At 32.9% G+C, this 19,660-nt stretch overlaps 1 protein-coding gene across 2 annotated transcripts; it reads left to right on the top strand.

The window, feature by feature from the left end:
- Positions 7,740-19,262, top strand: LOC109360907. 2 transcript variants are annotated; one of them, XM_019606120.1, is made up of 10 exons: positions 7,740-7,976; positions 8,840-8,907; positions 8,947-8,961; positions 10,326-10,481; positions 10,640-10,745; positions 11,040-11,222; positions 11,815-11,980; positions 12,560-12,873; positions 18,644-18,733; positions 18,902-19,262. In XM_019606120.1, the coding sequence occupies exons 3-10, from the start codon at positions 8,947-8,949 to the stop codon at positions 18,961-18,963; spliced, it is 1,092 nt and encodes a 363-aa protein (XP_019461665.1). In that variant the 5' UTR covers positions 7,740-7,976; positions 8,840-8,907; the 3' UTR covers positions 18,964-19,262. The 2 variants fall into 2 exon arrangements, with proteins under 2 accessions (XP_019461665.1, XP_019461664.1); XM_019606119.1 differs by having other exon boundaries at positions 7,741-7,976; positions 8,840-8,961.

Here is a 19,660-nt window from a genome sequence, read left to right as displayed (position 1 = left end):
ACAAGGCATTAGGGTTTAAGACATTTTTTTTAATTTATAATCAAATTTCAAAATGGCCTAAATTATAATCTACATTATACTTCATTTACTCTATTTTATAATATATAAAAAAGCTCAATTAACTTCAGACATATCAAAAAAATTAGTTACAAAATCAATCAATTGTTTTGATTAATAAAAAATTTACAAATAATTATAATTAGTATAAGTATAATATTTATACATTATCAATATAAAGATTTATTCAGAGTTAATAAATGATTCATCGTTCATTTATATTATTTTTTCGAAGAGTTGATGATGATTAAACATGAGTGATAAATGATATAATGATAGTATATAAAACTCATACAGTATTAGTACGTACGCTTTTTCTCAATTATTATTGCTTACCGACAAATTGGTCAATTAAATTACTAAATCGAGTTGTCACAAACAAATATAAAGATTGTTGATTCCACAAAGGTTTGCTTGACAATAAGTCATGTATAGCTGAAAATTGTTATTCTAAGTAAAATTTTATAAGTAATTTGTTGGTTTGGTTGCATAAATAAACTAAAAACAATTTGATAAACCATTAAATAGAAGATATTGAGATTATACTTTACTATTCATTATCTATATATACTCGATTTGACAATACTTATGCATCAAACTAAGATGTTATCATGGACAAATTGAGATATCAATAATATTAAATATTAATGTCTTTTCAAATTAATAGCTTATGAATAAAGCTCTATTTAGTAACTCTACTCAGAAGATGAATAATTATAGGGAAAAAGATATATACATTGATAGTGTAAAAGTTTTCATATTGTCACTACATCATCCACATTGATTTTTAGTTATCATTGACTTTAAAATAAAAGTATTGCAAATAAATGGTAGATAATACACTGACTATGTATAAATTTTTACATTGTCAATACACATACTTTACACTCATAATTATAATCGACAAACAAAGTCATATGTCTAGCATATTGCTGTAAAAGTGATAATTAGTGTAACACCTTGATGGTATTAATCTTTAATTTATTAGTCATATTAGTAATTCATTAATATTGCTCTATGTCTAACAATTGTACTAACAAGATGGAGATTTATGATCCCTTAACACACATTTATATCTAGCAACTATGTTAATAAATATGAGAATTATTTAGTTGTGAAAATATATTTATATCTAGTAACTAAATCAACAACATACAAAATGTTATATATTGATACAAATTTATGTATAGCAATTATACCAATATGATGAACTATTCAGGTTTTAGAATGAGAATTCATTCATGCATTCATAATTGCAATATCATACAAAAATGGCATCAACCTCAATTAAACATTAAGCATCAAATAACCAATAAGAATCAAAGTGTAATGAATAAGCATAATTTTGAATCGAATTTATACATTAAGTGAATATTACATCTAGCCTCAATAAGAAAGAAGTTTATCTATACATTACCATAGTAATTAAACATAGATACAACAAAAGAAATTAAGCTCATAGAAGAATAATTTATCTCCTCAAAAAGATTAAATTTACTCATATAATACTTCATATGATTCTACACCTCAATTTAAGCTTAACTACCCTAAGAAACTAAGAATTTATGAAGATAATATATTTCTAATCAAGTATCCCCTCAAATGCTCAATTCGAGCCATTTTTAAAGAGTCTGATTTTTGCAAGATTCTTTTGGTGCAAGGTTTGCATAGAGGGTGATGCTTCATATAGCACGATCTCGACCTTTCATCTAGTCAAGTTGCATTGGACCAAATTTCTCTATTTGGTTGGGCATAGGTAATTTGTTGAGTGAGACTATAAGAGAAAATGTAGCAAAAACCTCTACTTAACGCATGGATTACACTGAGCGTGACATCTAATCTCTTAGATTTTTTATTGTCGCATTTCTTACATTGAGGAGTATGACTTTCATGCTTTATCAAAATCGTTAGGTCATAGGCGTGGCTTTTGCTTTGTTATCTAACTTTTTCTTAGCTAAAATTAGTTTTTGGTCCCTAAAATAGTATTAGATTTTGATCTTAGTTGTTACAATTTAATGTTTTGGGCTTTGATCCTTATATACAATTTTGGTTTTAGTCCTTAATGATGCTGCCCATAAAATCAATTAGTATACTAATTGGTGATGTGCCTAATTAGAGTATTAACACATCAAGGATAAAGACCAAAACAAAACAAAATTAAAGTGAGAACTAAAAACTAAAAGAAAAATTGGAAATTAAAATCAAAATGTATATATTTATGAGGAGAGATTCACTTACTTCTCATACTAGCCATTAATTCTAGGAAAATTCAATGGTTTGAATTAATGAATGGATTTAAACCATTAGATGTCCCTAAAATTGACAGCTAAAAGATGAATAAGTTTAAAAACTTACTCTTTGAGGAAGTGGATCCCTATTCTATATTTACAAGCATAAAAAATACATCTAAATCAATTTTTCATATTGTATATTGGATTTCTTTTATAACAATTAAAATAACAATTAGTATTTCAACCCATTATAAGAAGAGTACAAGAGTTTATATTGAATACTTTATGTTGGATTTACAAATAATAAGTGCATAAATAAGTATATAGATACCCCACCAATAAAGAAAAAAACATTAAAAATGTCTCAACGAGTTGATTTAAATGTAATGTGAATGGTTCTATTAGAAATATTACCAATATGGTGGGTTATGGTGAAGTTTGTAGAGATGACTCTCATAGATAAATATTTGGTTTTTGCAAAAACTTGAGAACTTTAAATGTCTTATGGATAGAGCTTTGGGGCATTTTCTCCGTGCTATCTTTAGCATAGAATAAGGGCTTAACAAAAATAACTATTTAAGTGTGAATCCCATGTGGCTATCACATTGGTCAATAATAGTTATAATCAATATCATCTTTATGTTTCTTTGGTAAACCTGATTAGAACATGGTTGGAAAATAATTGGATAATCAAATGTGCTCATACCCATGAAAAGAAGAATCACGTGGCAGATTTTATTGAAAATATAACTCATTATATGAACGAGCTCATCAAAATATTTGTAGGAAGTTGATTCTATTTGATTGCACAAATATATATCTACCCAAAAATATGTTATTGTAATTTCGTTTGGGGTTTTCTACCCCTCATGATAACCAAAAAAATTTATACAAGTACTTTTTAAAAATTGCAGGTATGATAAGAAATGTTTTTTTTTGTATTACAATCGATATCCTTTTAATCTTTTGGGTAAGTAATTAATTTATTTTGGGTGCATGACTTTCCTCCCAATAAATATCGATATCTATAATCAAACTCTTGTCCCTTTGGAACACGTTAATCATACATACCGAGTTCTTACCTATTACAATCTAAGATAGTGAAATACTAAATATATTTTACTAATGTATAACTATTAAATAATAGATATATTATAAATTATTAACTCGCCTATTAAATTCTGATATGCATTTTAAAAGCTCAAATATATAATTAAATGTTTACTTTACTGGGATTAGGATTTTTCTCATGTTAGTAAGTATAGTATGATACAATTAATGAGAGAAAAAGATAAAGTGCATAAAGTTGACCAATCCTATACATACAAGTGATAGTTTAGTGTTTCTCATTCAAAGCATATAATTGTTATATTTACGTGAATATATTTTTTACACAAAATATTAAACTCGTTGGTAAGTTAAGAATTTTTATATTGCTATTATATTATTCATATATTAATTATTATAAATTCTTGAATATGGATAATATAGGTTGAAAGAGATACTACTTATTTAAAAGATTTTTACGGAAAGTACGTTAAAATCTCTCCACTAATAAGATCTCATCATTTTTTAATGACATTCTATATAAATATATATATATATATATATATATAATATGAGAAAAATCATTTATCATGATCCATTCCAGTTTAATATCTGGTCGAACTTGAAAACAATTCTAATTTAATTTGTAGTCTTAACAGAATGAGTAGTTAGACAACTTTGAGCCGCGAAAACTCCAGTCTCACCATGTTAAGAAAATGAATCAGACAATTTACTTAAAATTAAAAAACAAAAGAACATCACTATAATGTTTTGTCTTATTGCATTACAAGAAATGGTGAAATATTACTTTATTAATTATATAAAAAAATTATTTATTTTAATTATATATTTATATGTCATTATCAATTATACTAGAAATGTCCAATCCAATCGAACAATTTAACCATTTAAACTGATTAAACCTAATATGAGAAATATTTCAGTTTGTCCACTCATATTTCACAACATTAATACTAATGAATATGTCAAATAGTTTTGCATGGATGCGTGTAGGGATGACAATGGGTGCGAACAGGCACGGGTAGTAGCTACCTATTACCCGTTTCGAAATAGGAGTGCATTACTTATACTCGCTCATACACGTATGAGTATCCACATGTGTGTTTTTCATGGGTATTTATGGGTACCTACAGTTATAATGGGTTTTTATCTTTATACTTCTATCATGTTTCAAATGAGATGAAACTTAATTATTTTTGTGTCATTTGATTTTTTTCATATATGACAAAAATGCTAAATCTAGAGTTTTTTTTATTTTCTATTCCCATTTCCTTAAAAAAAATGTGCAAGACATGTGTGTTTCTATACATATAATAATATTTGTAGTGAGTTTCTATACATATAATAATATTTGTAGTGAGTTTCTATGATATAATAATATTTGTAGTGAGTTTCGTCTTCAAATTCAATAAAAGATGTAAATAAAGGAAAGAAAATGTAAACAAAGTAAAATAAAAATATGTACATAATCTAATGAATGTTATGATAGTGTATTTTTTATATTAATTAAAAATAATATGATTATCATATAAATAACATGTACACGCAAGCACGAGTATTATAATACTCATACCCACCTGTATGTATTATGATTATTTTTAAAATCTCATTTATAAAACTCACATGTATCTGTTTGTAACCTCTACTAGTTTCCATACTGAATAGTATTTTTAAAAACCGTTTGTAGAACTAAGAGTATTTTTAAAAATAGTTGTTTTGCACAAATCATTAGTATTAAATATGATGACATAAATAAATGGCATCAAGAGCCATGCATTGACCACGATCCTCCGCTAAATAGATGACACGTGTGACCTGTGAAGCATAATATCCGGTATGGACCAACTTCACTTTCATTGGTTGGTGTGAGCAAAGAAACAAAACCCCCCTTACGGACATGTCTCTCTTTGCATTCAATACCAAAACTAAGAAGGAGATTATATATCTTTAAAAAATTACCTCTCATTTATCAACTTAATCAAACACCATTAAATAGGATAAAAAAGTTATTTTATAATTTTATGATTTTTTAAATAGATAACAATTTTCCATTAAGTTAGGATATAATGAGACATAAAAAGTGGGATAGTTGATCCACATTCCAAAACCATACATTAAAATTAAAGGGAGAATATTTACACCACAAACGAAATTAACAGACAAATACCCTCTTAAAAAGTTATATAATTTTCATGTACCACAAGAAAATAACATTTATCATTAATCGTTAATAAGTAAAATTTAATTTATGTCATATTATTTTTACTATAATTTGCAAGAATGTGTAGGAATATATATCATTTTAATTGTTTTATATATAAACTCATTTCGTTGTTGTTATGTTGTAGTTTTCATCAATAATTATCAGATACACCTTACTAATCTAGCTTGCATTTTGAAAATTTTATTAGGCAAGTATATCATAATAAAACACTATATACTAAGATGAATTTCATACCTGTATAAAGGGAAATAGTAGAATGTTATGATTATTTAATAATTCTTAAAGAGTACAATTAATTGAGACATTTTTTTATATATGAAGAATGAGACATGATCTACTTGAAAATAATTTTCTGCTTCCTATATTTTAGTTATCTATCAAATTGAGAAATATTGTGGGCCCTAACCCGAAGTATGATGAGAAAGGGTTAAATTAATAAATTTGGTAAGGTATTCTATCTTCGCATACAGAACAATATCGCTATTCCAGAAAGCTAAAAGCCTAAAAGCCTAAAAGCAATATAACAATTCTCTACGTTAGTGATTATGTCATCAAAGTATAAGCCTATTCAATTCTATTTTCTACATTCACTTCTCGATCAAATAATTACATGCATTTTATATGTACAAAAAGTTATAGTAATATTTCCTATAATACTATTTTTATGTTATGTACATAGTCTACAAAGTCAATAAATAATATAAAAACTGTATATTTGATTAAAATAAAATCATTTAATGCGTGTTAAAACTGAACTAAAATAAATGAATAAATAAGAGATGAAAAGTATAAATAATAAATAAGGGTATAACTCAAAAGTAAAATATAAATATATATTTTGTTTATAAAATAAGAAAAGATATAAAATAAAAGGAGTATTTAATTTCTTTACGATATTAAGAAATAATATAATCCATGAATATTTAAAGTGACAACTCATCATGACCGTGCAATTTAACTTCCAAGATGGAAGGAGAGAAGCTAGCTATTGGAGTTAGGGATAACAACATAGACGAGCGGATACGAGTAATAGTTGCTCGCTACCCATTTTGAAATATGATATGCGGGTTTTCACGGGCATTTATGGTACTTACTAGTTTTCTATGTCATCAATGAATTTCTAATTTTCTACTTCTTTATATTTCACATGAGATGAAACTTAATTATTTTTGTGTTTTTTTGATTGAACATTTGGCAAAAATGCTAAATTTATTAGTTTTGTATTTGTGTGATTTGTTGTTCCTATTTCATTAACGAAAAAAAATATATTTTTCTTTGCAAAACATGTGTTTCTACACATGTAATGATATTTGTAGAATATTTCACTACCAAATTCAATAAACGATGTAAAGATGATAAAAATGTGAACAAAGTAAAAAGAAAAGATATATATAGTGTATATATTAATTACATAAATAACGGATACACACGTATCACAATACCTATACTTACACATATGTACTATGAATATTTTTTTAACCTACAATACTCATTTGTGATTCATACCCGTGCTCGTATGAATTTTACCCGTGAATAACTACGAGTACGAGTTTTTCTGCCTTCCATAATTGGAGCTGTGTTAAAAATATTATCTAAATTATTTATGATTTAACACTCATTTTTTTATTTTCAATTTTTGTGTGTATGATAATTATGGAAAAAAACTAAAATGATCTTAAAACTATTTTTTGGTACAAGGTCTTAAAACTATTAAATATGTGTCAAACTATTTTATTTGATATTTTTTATGATCAATTTTTAAGACATTTTAAATTATTCTAATGTATATTCTTATATAATGTGAATTTTTACCTTTTTATGAAATGTTGACATAAATGAGTGACTTAAGTAAGAATACAACCATACATGTATATTTAATAATCACGTGCTGAGTTATTAACTATTCAAAGTAAAATGGATCGAGTAATACAAGATTATTTGAGTGTCATATAGCATAGGAAAAATCTAAGTATTTAATTTTCCATAAACTCATCTTTCATTTTCTCTATAAATGTTGAGAGTGAGAAAAAACTAGAAGAAGAAAAGTACAAATCCACATGATGAGGAGAGGAGTCATTGTCCCAATTGGTTAAAATTTAAGATATTTTTTAAAATAATTTCCCCTCATATTCTTCACCACCTGTAATTTTAATTTTGATTGAAGTATCATTCATTTTCCACCATTTCAAAATATCTCACTTCATACCTCATTCATTCACTTCCATGGATGATTTTCTCTCTTTCAACCATCACTTTTCTTTCTTTCTCTTTTCTCTAAGTTGATGTCTCTATCTCCAAGCTAATTTAGCTTAAACTAGTTGTTGGGTTTTTCTTAATTCGTCGATTTAACCATTTTTTACCGCATTTCTCTTTTAGATTCAGGAACTTTGTGTAAGGTAATATATTTGCTAGATCTTCATTTCCCTTTTCCATTCACAGAGTTATGGATTTTGGGTCGAAGCGTTGAGGTTCTGTATTGTCTTCTACTTCAAAAAGTTTAATCCTTTTTCATGAGTTGTTATTTCCTTGAGTTTCAGTATAACTTCACTTTTCAGCTCCTCATTAACAATTTATATCTGGTTTATTGAAAAATTGTTTACCCACTTCCCTTTTTTTCGTTTAGATTCAAAAAAAGGAAGTTTTTTTTTTTGTTTTACCATTTGAATTTATTGGTTGAATACATTTTTTCATCCATCGCCACCTTTCTGTTGCTAAAGTTGACATTTTTTCTTCTTAGGTTGCTAAAATTGAAATATTGATGCCTACTCTAATGGAGAATCAGAAACAGCTTAGTTTTTTTCCTCGTTGGAGAATTTTTTAGTCATGTTAGAACAAATGAACCATTTTAGAACATCTGATTATTCTTTCAAAATGAATGTTTACTAAGTTTACTTCAACAAAAATGGAGCTATGGTTTTTTTGCATCTCAAACCTACTGTGATAATCTGCACATGTCTATTTAACTTGAGTAATAAATGTAAATGTAATTGCCATCTTTCCTTTCTATTATTAAACTTTCAGAAGTACAATTAATGGAGCTTTTGCCTTTTCCTTTTGTAACAACATAGGCTACCACATTTTTTTATCACTATATGATATGACTTATCTCTCTTAATTAGAGGATACTCGTTTTTTGCTGTTGTTTCAGTGTGCTTTTGAGATGGATTTGGATTTCATGAAACAAGGTTTTGTTGATGTTAAGAACGATATACTTATTGAAGCGGTATGATTTACAATTCGGTCATTATTTTTGTTTCAGATGAAAGCTACTTGGATTTGAGGGTATGCAAACTATCTTGAGTGCAAAGGCAGTTACTGATTACTTAAATTCCCAAAAGATATGCAGTCAGCTTTTGTTCAGCTGAAATGAAGAACTTGCAGGTTGTTGCATAATATTTTTTATTTTGGTACATAGCTTGCAACATCAAAAATAATTTTTTCATCTCATTGATTTTCTGGATCTACTGTATGTCACATGCGGGTATAATCATATTAGCTGATAATATTAATCATACGAATGCATTTTCTCTTTCCTTTTAAAGCATGATTATAACCAACAACTTGTCGTATGCATGTCTGGCAAGAGGACAAATTTACCCTCAGGGCACAATGTATTTCAGTTAACAAAAGCAAAAAAATTTCTTGGATTAACTGAACTTCTACCATAAAAAATGAAGACATTACTGGGATTTTCTGTTTAGAGAGTGAGCATGGCACAATAGTAAGATTGTTGCTTAGTGACCATGAAGTCACAGATCAAATCCTGGAAACAACCTCTTTGCTTGCGGAGGTAAGGCTGCGTACATATATCCTCCCCAGACCTTACTAAGTGGGAGCCTCGTGCGCTGAACCATATTTTTTTTACTAGGATTTGCTGTTTCTTCACCTATCTGTAAAGTTGAAGAGTTGTGATTTGTGAAGTTTCCAATTAACAACTTCAAGTTTGAAATGAATTTATTATTATTATTTGTAATTCTACAATTAGCTGCTAAGTGTGCATTCTTATGTTTTACACTCATTGTTCGTAGAGTCTATCTGTTAGTTTCCTCCTGTATAATTGTTTTTAGTTATGGGTGACAGTCATATGGTTCAAAATTGGAATGGAGGTAGAATGATTTTGTTTGCTTGTATAAGTTGTTAATTTGGTTGTTTGGGGGAGAACCATGATGTGATGTGTACTTGTGGATCAACTAGGGATTGGTATGATGCCAAAGAAAGAGAACACTTAGTAAGGGTAATGAATTTTATAGTAATACTGGGAGATGGTGGGTTTTTGTTTTGAAGAAGTGGACGTTTGTTATGTCACTAGCATGACCAGCAATGACTAACGAATAAGTTTGGGTGATAGAAACGTTCTGAAATCTGAATCCAATCATCAGAGTTTGAAGGTACCTAGATAAAGTTTGGCTTGTTGGTCTGTTTTTGTATTAAAAGTGGTGATGCTATTCTCTTCATGAGACTGTGATAGAGGTTAAAAACAGACAAAAGTCACCATTTCTGTGCTAGTTTAATTTGTCTATTTTATTTGAAGACTTTGTTTAGCGAGCTACTATTGGATATATAATTATATATAATGCTCTAAAAGAGTAGGTAGCCTTGATTTTGCTGTATTCTATTAAAGAATTTTTCTATGCTTTCTACTCTTATGGTGATGTAATCCCCCTGGTCTTCTACATCTGTCTCATAAACTTAAAGCCACTTTTGTATATTTTAACTCAGCTAAATAAACCTTTATGCATTTGCAGAACACAGAAGAATTACAGTCATCAACTCAAGCATCTAATGAGCCCAAGAGTGATCAACCAAACAATCACACAACTGATGCACCTGTGACAGACTCAGGTTCTGCGTCTGCCTCAAGCAACGATAGCAAAAAAGTTTCACGGCAGGATATTGAGCTTGTAAGGATATCCATAGTCTGCTTGAAATTTGACAAGTTTTCTGTAATTTTCTGATTTTCCTTGCTTTGTTACGTATCTTGTGGATTGAGTTTTCACAGGGGGTAATTTGAGGAGCTAGTCTGTCCCTTTTTGATTAAATATTCAAACAATTGTTGTAGGTCCAGAATTTAATCGAAAGATGCCTACAATTATATATGAACAAAGATGAAGTGGTTAAAACACTACTGACTCGGGCAAAGATAGACCCTGGATTTACAACTTTAGGTAGGCATCTTGAGGTCTCTGTCATCCCATTTATGTATTGCACTCTAATAATATAATAATACTAATAGTAGTCTATTGTATAATTTATTTGTAGAAGTATTTTGTACGCTTGTGAATTATTTTCATGTTCTATTTGAATAAAGTGGTTATCTGATCCATGAGTTGATTATATGAAAATCAAAATAATTTGATAAATTGAGCAGTATTGCTATTAAAAAATTGCATTGCCTGCATTTTTTTTATATATTTTCCTTTAAAAGTGGGTATCCTCATGTATGCTTTTTGTTGATTCAGTATGGCAGAAGTTGGAAGAAGAAAATGCTGATTTCTTTAGGGCCTACTATATCAGGCTAAAATTGAAAAAACAAATACTTCTATTCAATCATTTGCTTGAGCATCAGTATCATTTGATGAAGTGTCCCATGCCTGCAAAGGTTCCATTGGCTCCAATGCAGAATGGAATCCATCCGATGCCCGGTAAATTCTTGCCCTCTTGTAAGTGTGTGTGTGTGTGTAAACTCAAATTATCTCAATCTCTTTGTAAAAGTAAACTGTGAGTGTTTTGTTCTTTGGGTATACACAAAGTGAGCTGTGACTTGCAACTTGAGGGATGGCAGAGGACTTAGATATTATTTCTTATGGTATGCAACAATTATTCTCGATATATGATTATCATTGTCACTGTATGTTCACTTCCTAGCCAACAAGGATCAGGACATGACTCATGGAAAGTGTCTTAATTGATATGCTCCAACCTCTACCCTTTTTTTGAAAAAGAAAAAATAACAAGATGACTCAGGGTTCCTAAGACTTCTTTAAAACTATTGAGATTTGATGACTTCTAATATCAGTGGCCTATGTTGAGCAGCCCAATTAGTATGGCCAATAATTATCCCTATTACGAGATTTTTGTTATGAGGCTTTTGCATGTGCCTTTTGTCTTAATTGCAGAATGCCTTTTTCTTTTAGTTGTAGAAGATGGCTTAGATTATAGGTGCATAAGTTTAATTCTTTGTATATCATTTTCTCTTTCCCCATTATTCTTTAACACCACTTGTTTGCAGTGCAGTCAACAACCTACCTATGGGATACCCGGTGTTACAGCAGCAACCCATGCCGGCAGCAGGTCAACCTCATATTGACTCCATGGGTTGTGGTATATCAATGGGTCATGTGGTCAATGGAGTCCCTGCATCTAGCAATTTTCACCCCATTCGGATGAATTCTGGGAATGAGTGAGAACTTGTCTAACTATACATAATTTCTTTATTCTATTCATACACTGGACAAATTCCAAAGAAAATTGTTTCTAGATGATCCTGCAAAGCTACATTTAAAATGTGTAAATGAGTGTTTTGTGGTTCAGAAGTAAGATACAATTCTGTTTAGTAGTTTGACTGATTATGTGTTTCTAACTTGTTCAAATGATCCATGGTCATGTGCTTTACCATACCATATCCAACGAAAGATATTTTCCATGTAAAGTACATTTCGTTCAAACAATTGTGTCCCCTTCTGTGTTTGTTCATTACACTAATTTAATGCCTAGAGGCTAGATGGTTGTGACTGTCAGGAACTTGAACATTACTTAAGTTGTTGGAACGTGGAGGACCTTCTTCAGATATGTTTGGATTGGATTATTTTTGGGGATATGGTTGCTTAATAATTGCTTTGTTCAAAAGCTCTCACAAGGAAATTTTGATTATAAGTTGTTTTGAATACATGATAAGCTAATCCATATACGCCGTTCTCTCCTTTTTAAGTATTTTGCTTGATAGAATATGCTAACACAGCTGTTTTTGTCCTTGTTGAAGTATGTTGATGGACCACGGTGCTACGAATATGGCTCGTGTTATTCCACCAAATAGTGGAATGTCATCCATGTCAGATATGCCAGTAAGTCCGACATCTGTAGCATCGAGTGGCCATTTCCCCTTCATTGCATCAGAAATATCAGGAATGGGGGCAGATACATCCGCTCTTGATACGGCATTTACATCAGATGTGGTAAGTTCAGTAGGACTACAACTTGCAACAGATGGCGGCAATGGAATTTCCAGATCCCTGGATCAAATTCAGTGGAATCTCAGCCTATCTGATCTAACAGCAGATTTGCCAAACTTACGAGGTACTATCTTACTTGCCCCTGATCCGCTTTTAGACATGTAGTTAGTTCGCTGTCATCTGGGAGTGCAGTTGTTTGACACAACTTTTATTGACATTCTGATTCTGTTATTTCTCTAATACCCCAAAAGTAATCTGTATATTTTGAAAAGAAAAAGGCGAAACTGGAAGACAGTAATAAGTTTCAAGAAGTGCAATAAATACTGAAATGTTGATAAGGCTAAGTCTATTTCTAAGCTTTGTAGTAAGAACGTGTACACAAGGGGGTAAGAGAAAGGTAGTTAAGTGGTAGTTATTTGACCACTTTACCCTATTAGCAGTTAGTTAGTTAGTTAGTTAGTTAGAATAGCTATAAAAAGGGAAGTGGTAGTTACTGAAAAAGGGGGAGGGGGGGAATAGTTAGAGTGTAACTGGTTGTGGAACCAGAGGAAGGATCGAGGGATCCATTGTAACCTTGCAATCTATTCTTGTAATTTCACCTTCTACCTAATAAATCTCTTAGAACCCTACCACAAATCAAATTGATAGTGGGTTAGGGGTTTTTCTTTTCATTTTCTCTTCTAATTCTTCTTACATTGGTACTAGTGTTTATCACTGGTATCAGAGCACCGTTTCTGGTGCCTGAGGGAAGTGAGGACCACCATCATCGTTGTCATCTACGCATGGTATCTACTCGAAGAATGGCCAAGGAGAATGATAGCTGGGTGCAAGAAAGGGATGAGATGCGAGAAGAACGGGAAGCGATACGTTTACGCCTCGAGCTTAATGAGGCCGGTACCAAGAAAGCTGAAAACATACTGGAGGCGATTGCGATGAAGTTGGGCATACCCATGGGAGACGATTCTGTGGGAGTAGGCAGCGAGAACGAAGAAGTAGAAAGTCACAGAACACGTCCAGCTCAGGACAAATGGCGTAAACTAGAGATACTAGTCTTTCTGGGAGATGATGCGTATGGGTGGGTGCAAAGATTGGAGAGGTATTTCACCTTAAGAGTTGTGACTGAGGAGGAAAGGATGCAAGCTACCATGGTGGCCCTTGAGGGCAAGGCTCTGAGTTGGTTTCAGTGATGGGAGCGTTGTAACCCATCCCCAACCTGAGACAACTTCAAATTAGTCGTGGTAAGACGTTTTCAACCCTCTATGGTACAAAATCCTTTCGAATTGTTATTGTCCTTAAAACAAGAAGGAACTGTAGAAGCATATGTCGAAGAATTTGAAAAATATGCGGGGGCTTTGCAAGTAGTTAACAAGGATTTTGTTAGAGGTATTTTATTAAATGGGTTGAAAGAGGAAGTAAGAGTGGAAGTAAAGTTGTATGAATTAGATACCCTGTCTAAGATCATCAAAAATGCTATCCTCATTGAGCAAAAGAATGTGGTAATGAGTAGAAAAATCAGTTCTGGTTCCACTAGATCTGGAGTTCCTTATAAAGGGCACCCTTATAGCAAGGTGGTATCTGTGGAAAATTCTTCAACTAACAATAACAGAAGAGATGGGTCAGTTGTGGGAAGTGCAGGGGTTAGCACTAGGACTATCCAGGAGGCTGAGAGTTCTAAGGGCAAGGGGGATTATAGAAGGCTCACTAGTGTAGAAATGAAGGAGAAGAGGGAAAAAGGCCTATGTTTCAGATGTGATGAACCCTTCTCTAGGGATCATGTCTGCAAACATAGACAATTAAGGATGATAATCATGGCTGAAGAGGAGGATATTGATGGAGATCTTGAGGTGGGAGGGGAGCAAGAAGCCTTCAATTCTTTGCAACTCTCACTTTATTCTATGAAGGGGCTTACCTCTACTAAATCTTGGAAGATGAGGGAGATTCTTAGAGGTACTCCAGTGGTAGTCATGATAGATTGTGGAGCATCCCATAATTTCATTGCAAGGGATTTGGTGGACAGCTTGAAGTTGAAGATAGAAAAGACTAAAACCTATGTAGTGGAGGTAGGGGATGGTCACCAAGTCAGGTGTCAAGGAAATGTACTTAGCTCAGGTTAAACCTTCAAGATTTGGAGGTGGTCCAAGACTTCTACTTATTTGGTTTGAAAGGGGTGGACTTAGTCTTGGGAATTGGCTGGTTAGCATATCTGGGAGAAATCAGGGTTGATTTTGGGAAGATGGTCTTAAATGTGAAGAAGGGAGACTCAACAATCACATTGGCAGGCGACCCTGCCTTAACCAAAACAGAGTTGTCCTTGGGAGCCTTCATGCAAGTTCTGTTGAAGGAGGGAGAATGGTTGCTAGTTCAATGTGGCCCCAAAAATCAGACTAGAATTGAGGAAGTTGTGCCAGTGGAACTACAGGAAATGCTACAACAGTATCAAGAGGTATTTCAGGATCCTCAGGGCCTTCCACCATCTAGGAGGCAAGATCACACCACTCACCTAAAGGAAGAAGCTGAGGTACCCAACCTCAGGCCATACATGTACCCTCATTATCAAAAGGAAGAGATAGAAAGGTTGATTGCTGAAATGATGGAGGCTGGTGTGATCAGGTCCAACATAAGTCCATACTCAAGCTCTATCATATTGGTGAAGAAAAAAGATGGGGGATGGAGGTTCTGTATAGACTATAGGGCTCTCAATAAGGTCACCATCCCTAATAAATTCCATATTCCTCTTGTTGATGAATTACTTGATGAGATTGGGGGGCAAGGGTATTTTCCAAATTAGATCTCAAATCAAGGTATCATCAAATTAGAATGAGGGAGGAAGATGTAGAAAAGACTGCTTTTAGGACTCATGAGGAGCATTATGAGTTCTTGGTCATGCCATTTGGGCTGACTAATGCCCCTTCAACTTTTCAGGCCCTAATGAACGAAATTTTGAGACCCTACTTGAGAAAATTTACCCTAGTGTTCTTTGATGACATCCTAGTGTATAGTCCTGATTTAATCTCTCATGTGCAACACTTACAATCAGTTTTGGCCCTGTTAATTCAACACTCTCAGAAGGCAAATCAGAAAAAGTGTAGTTTTGGCCAACAAAGCATTGAGTATTTGGGGCATATCATCTTTGGGGAAGGGGTGGCTGTGGATTTGTCCAAGGTTGGGAGTATGCAGATTTGGCCTCAACCTACTACTATTAAAGGACTAAGGGGATTTTTAGGTCTGACAGGGTATTATAGAAAGTTTGTCAAAGATTATGGGAAAATGGCCAAGCCACTCACTGATTTACTCAAGAAAGATAGTTTCAGTTGGACTCAAGAATCTACACAGGCTTTTGAGAGGTTGAAGGCAGCCATGGTGGATTTACCGTTGCTAGCAATACCTGACTTTACTAAGGAGTTTATGGTGGAGACAAATGCCTCAAGTAAGAGGTTAGGGGCTGTCCTAATGCAGAGTGGGAGGCCCTTAGCATTCTGGAGTCAGGGATTATCCCCCAGAGCTCAGCAAAAATCAGTGTATGAAAGAGAGCTCATGGCTTTGGTTCAAGCCATCCAAAAATGGAGGCACTATCTGATGGGGAGACATTTTGTCATCAAAACAGATCAAGAAAGCTTGAAATTTTTAACTGAGTAGAGGTTGTTTACAAATGATTAGTTTAAATGGGTAGTGAAGTTGGTGGATCTAGACTTTGAAACTCAGTATAAACCAGGGCATGAGAATTCTATAGTCGATACTTTATCAAGGAGATTAATGTACTCTGCTATTTCCCTATTAACCAGTGATGAAGTGGACAATTGGAACCAGGAATTGCAACAAGATCCCAAGTGGAGAAGGTTATTCAAGATCTGATGGTTTCTCCTAGTACTCATCCTGAGTTTGAATTGAAGAAATGAATACTTTATTATAAGGGAAGGTTGGTTTTATCAAAGACATCTAACATAATTCCTATTATCTTGGCTGAATGTCATGAAACACCAATGGGGGGTCATTCTGGGTTTTTCAGAACATACAAGAAGATTGCCAGTTTTCTGTTTTGGGAGGGGAGGAAGTCAGATATCAATGGTTTTGTAGAAAGTTGTGAAGTGTGCCAGAGAAATAAATATTCTACCCTAGCTCCTGCAGGCTTGATTTATCCCCTACCTATCCCTCAATAGGTTTGGATGGATATATCCATGGACTTCATAGGGGGACTGTCTAAGGTGAAGGGCAAAGACACTATTTTTGTGGTGGTGGATAGGTTATCTAAGTATGTTCACATTTTTCCTTTGGGGCACCCTTATTCAGCCAAGGAGGTGGCCACTGTTTTCCTAAGAGAGGTAGTCAGATTACATGGATTCCCTTCATTAATAGTGTCTGATAGGGACCCTTTATTCCTAAGCCAATTTTGGAAGGGGTTGTTTAGATTGGCTGACACAAAACTAAAACTCAACACCTCATGCCATCCACAGACAGATGGACAGACTGAAGTGGCTAATAGATGCCTAGAAACATATCAAAGGTGCTTTGTAGGTCGCAGGCCTAGACAGTGGGTTGAGTGGCTGCACTGGGCTGAGTTTTGGTTTAATTCCAACTATAATAGCTCAGCTGGAATGACACTATTTAAAGCTTTGTATGAGAGAGAAACCCCTACACTACCAAAAGCAGGAGCTATTCCCTCTAGGGTGGAAGAAGTGAACCAAGGGACAGGATCCTAGAAGAATTGAAACAAAATCTATTCAAGGCCCAGAATTTAATGAGGCAGCAAGCTCACAAGCATAGATGATTAGTAGAATTTGCAGTGGGTGATTGAGTGTATCTTAAACTACAACCTTACAAGCTCAAATCATTGGCTAGCAGGCCTTGTGCTAAATTAGCTCAAAGATATTATGGCCCTTATCAAGTGATCAGCGGGGTAGGGATTGTTGCTTATAAACTGGCCTTGCCTAGTCATGCAAAAATTCACCCAGTATTCCATGTATCTCTCTTGAAGAGGGCCCTAAAACCTAACCAGCAACCTCAACCTCCCATGATGAATGAAGAATTAGAGTTGGAGGTCAATCCAAAAGGAATACTTGACAGTAGAGAAGATGAACAAGGAAATCTAGAAGTGTTGGTTAAGTGGCAAGACCTTCCCAATCATGAAAGCACTTGGGAAGGAGCAGCTGTTTTACAAGAAAGATTTCCAACTTTTTCACTTGAGGACAAGTTAGTTCATTTAGGGGAGGGTGTTGATAAGGCTAAGCCTATTCCTAAGCCTTGTATTAAGAACGTGTACACAAGGGGTAAGAGAAAGGTAGTTAAGTGGTAGTTATTTGACCACTTTACCCTATTAGCAGTTAGTTAGTTAGTTAGTTAGTTAGAATAGCTATAAAAAGGGAAGTGGTAGTTACTGAAAAAGGGGAGGGGGGGAACAGTTAGAGTGTAACTGGTTGTGGAACCAGAGGAAGGATCGAGGGATCCATTGTAACCTTGCAATCTATTCTTGTAATTTCACCTTCTACCTAATAAATCTCTTAGAACCCTACCACAAATCAAATTGATAGTGGGTTAGGGGCTTTTTTTTTCATTTTCTCTTCTAATTCTTCTTACATTCATACCAGTGTTTATCAAATGTCCTTAAAAAAGAAGCAAGGATTAAGGGACATTTATTGTTAATATGAAATTATTTATTGTTAATTGTTTGAATCCAGAAGGTCATCACACAACACACATGGCCTTTTAAGTATCTAAAGACATCAAGAATTTATTAGTTCACTATTGATGACTAAAGTGCTATGAATTCCAAGTACATGCATGCGTAAATGCTTTGAAGAACACTAAATGCAACCAAGGACTACATTTAAGATTTTATATGTTCATCCATTGTCAACGTCTTAATAACTTGTTCTTTAATCATATTGAATTCCTTGCAGATCTAGGAGCTCTGGGAAACTATCCTAGTTCACCATTTTTGCCATCCGATTCAGACATTTTACTCGAATCTCCAGATCAACAGGATATAGGTAATGACCAATATGAATATATTCATTATTATTTTTAGAGCTCCTAAATTTTAATATTATTGATGAATAATAGTGGTCCAATATTTATATCTATAATCGATACAATATTCGATATCAAATACTACGACTAAGCCTGATATAATGAAGATACCTTTGTTTTTATTTCAGTGGATGACTTCTTTGTGAATTCAGAGCCCCCATGCTCCCAATCAGATGAGGAGAAATCTTAAGTTAAGGTGAGGCAACTTGTGTGTTTCACACTAAAATTGTTAAGTTAGGAAAGATTAGGATATTAATAAATGCTACCTAGCTTACATGGCATACATGCTTACTGTTACTTTAAGTGTAGGCAGATTAATATATTTCATTAGCTTGAAGATAGAATATGTCTATTGTTTTCAGTAACTGTAATCTTTTGTATTATTCTAAGAGATGTTTTATCATGATATAATTGCTTGGACCCTTTTCAGTGATGTGATTTCTACTGCAAAGTTTCACATTATATATAATGAAGCAACATTTTATCCAATGTTTTACCCATGGAGTAGTATATTTACCCCCAATGTTAAAGGTTTTATATCCTTGCATCTAGTTAAACCTTGAATTTAATCTCAGCACCCAGTATCAGTAATATATATGCATGTGTCTACATTGAAAGGAGTTTAAATATTAAGTATCAGAATAAGCCACTATGGCATGCATATGTCTAGCTTGTATACAGAACAATTGCAACCATGTATCAACCATAAACTCAAACAATAGTTGGCAGCAGTTAAAATTTGATTTCTTTCTATAGTTATTACCACTTGTAGTTTGATTCCTAGTGAAATAGGAAGTTTTTGCACAAATTAGAGTTATTAAACCTGTTGAGTGTTCACATTCAATTTCTCTTTTAAGAAAATCTGCCTTCCTTCCAATCATTTTAAC

The sequence above is a fragment of the Lupinus angustifolius genome, chromosome LG11, assembly GCF_001865875.1.
Source record: "Lupinus angustifolius cultivar Tanjil chromosome LG11, LupAngTanjil_v1.0, whole genome shotgun sequence".
NCBI classification, from domain to species: Eukaryota; Viridiplantae; Streptophyta; class Magnoliopsida; order Fabales; family Fabaceae; genus Lupinus; species Lupinus angustifolius.
The sequence above is the reverse complement of the archived record's forward strand: the minus strand, read 5'-3'. Positions and strand labels throughout refer to the sequence as shown.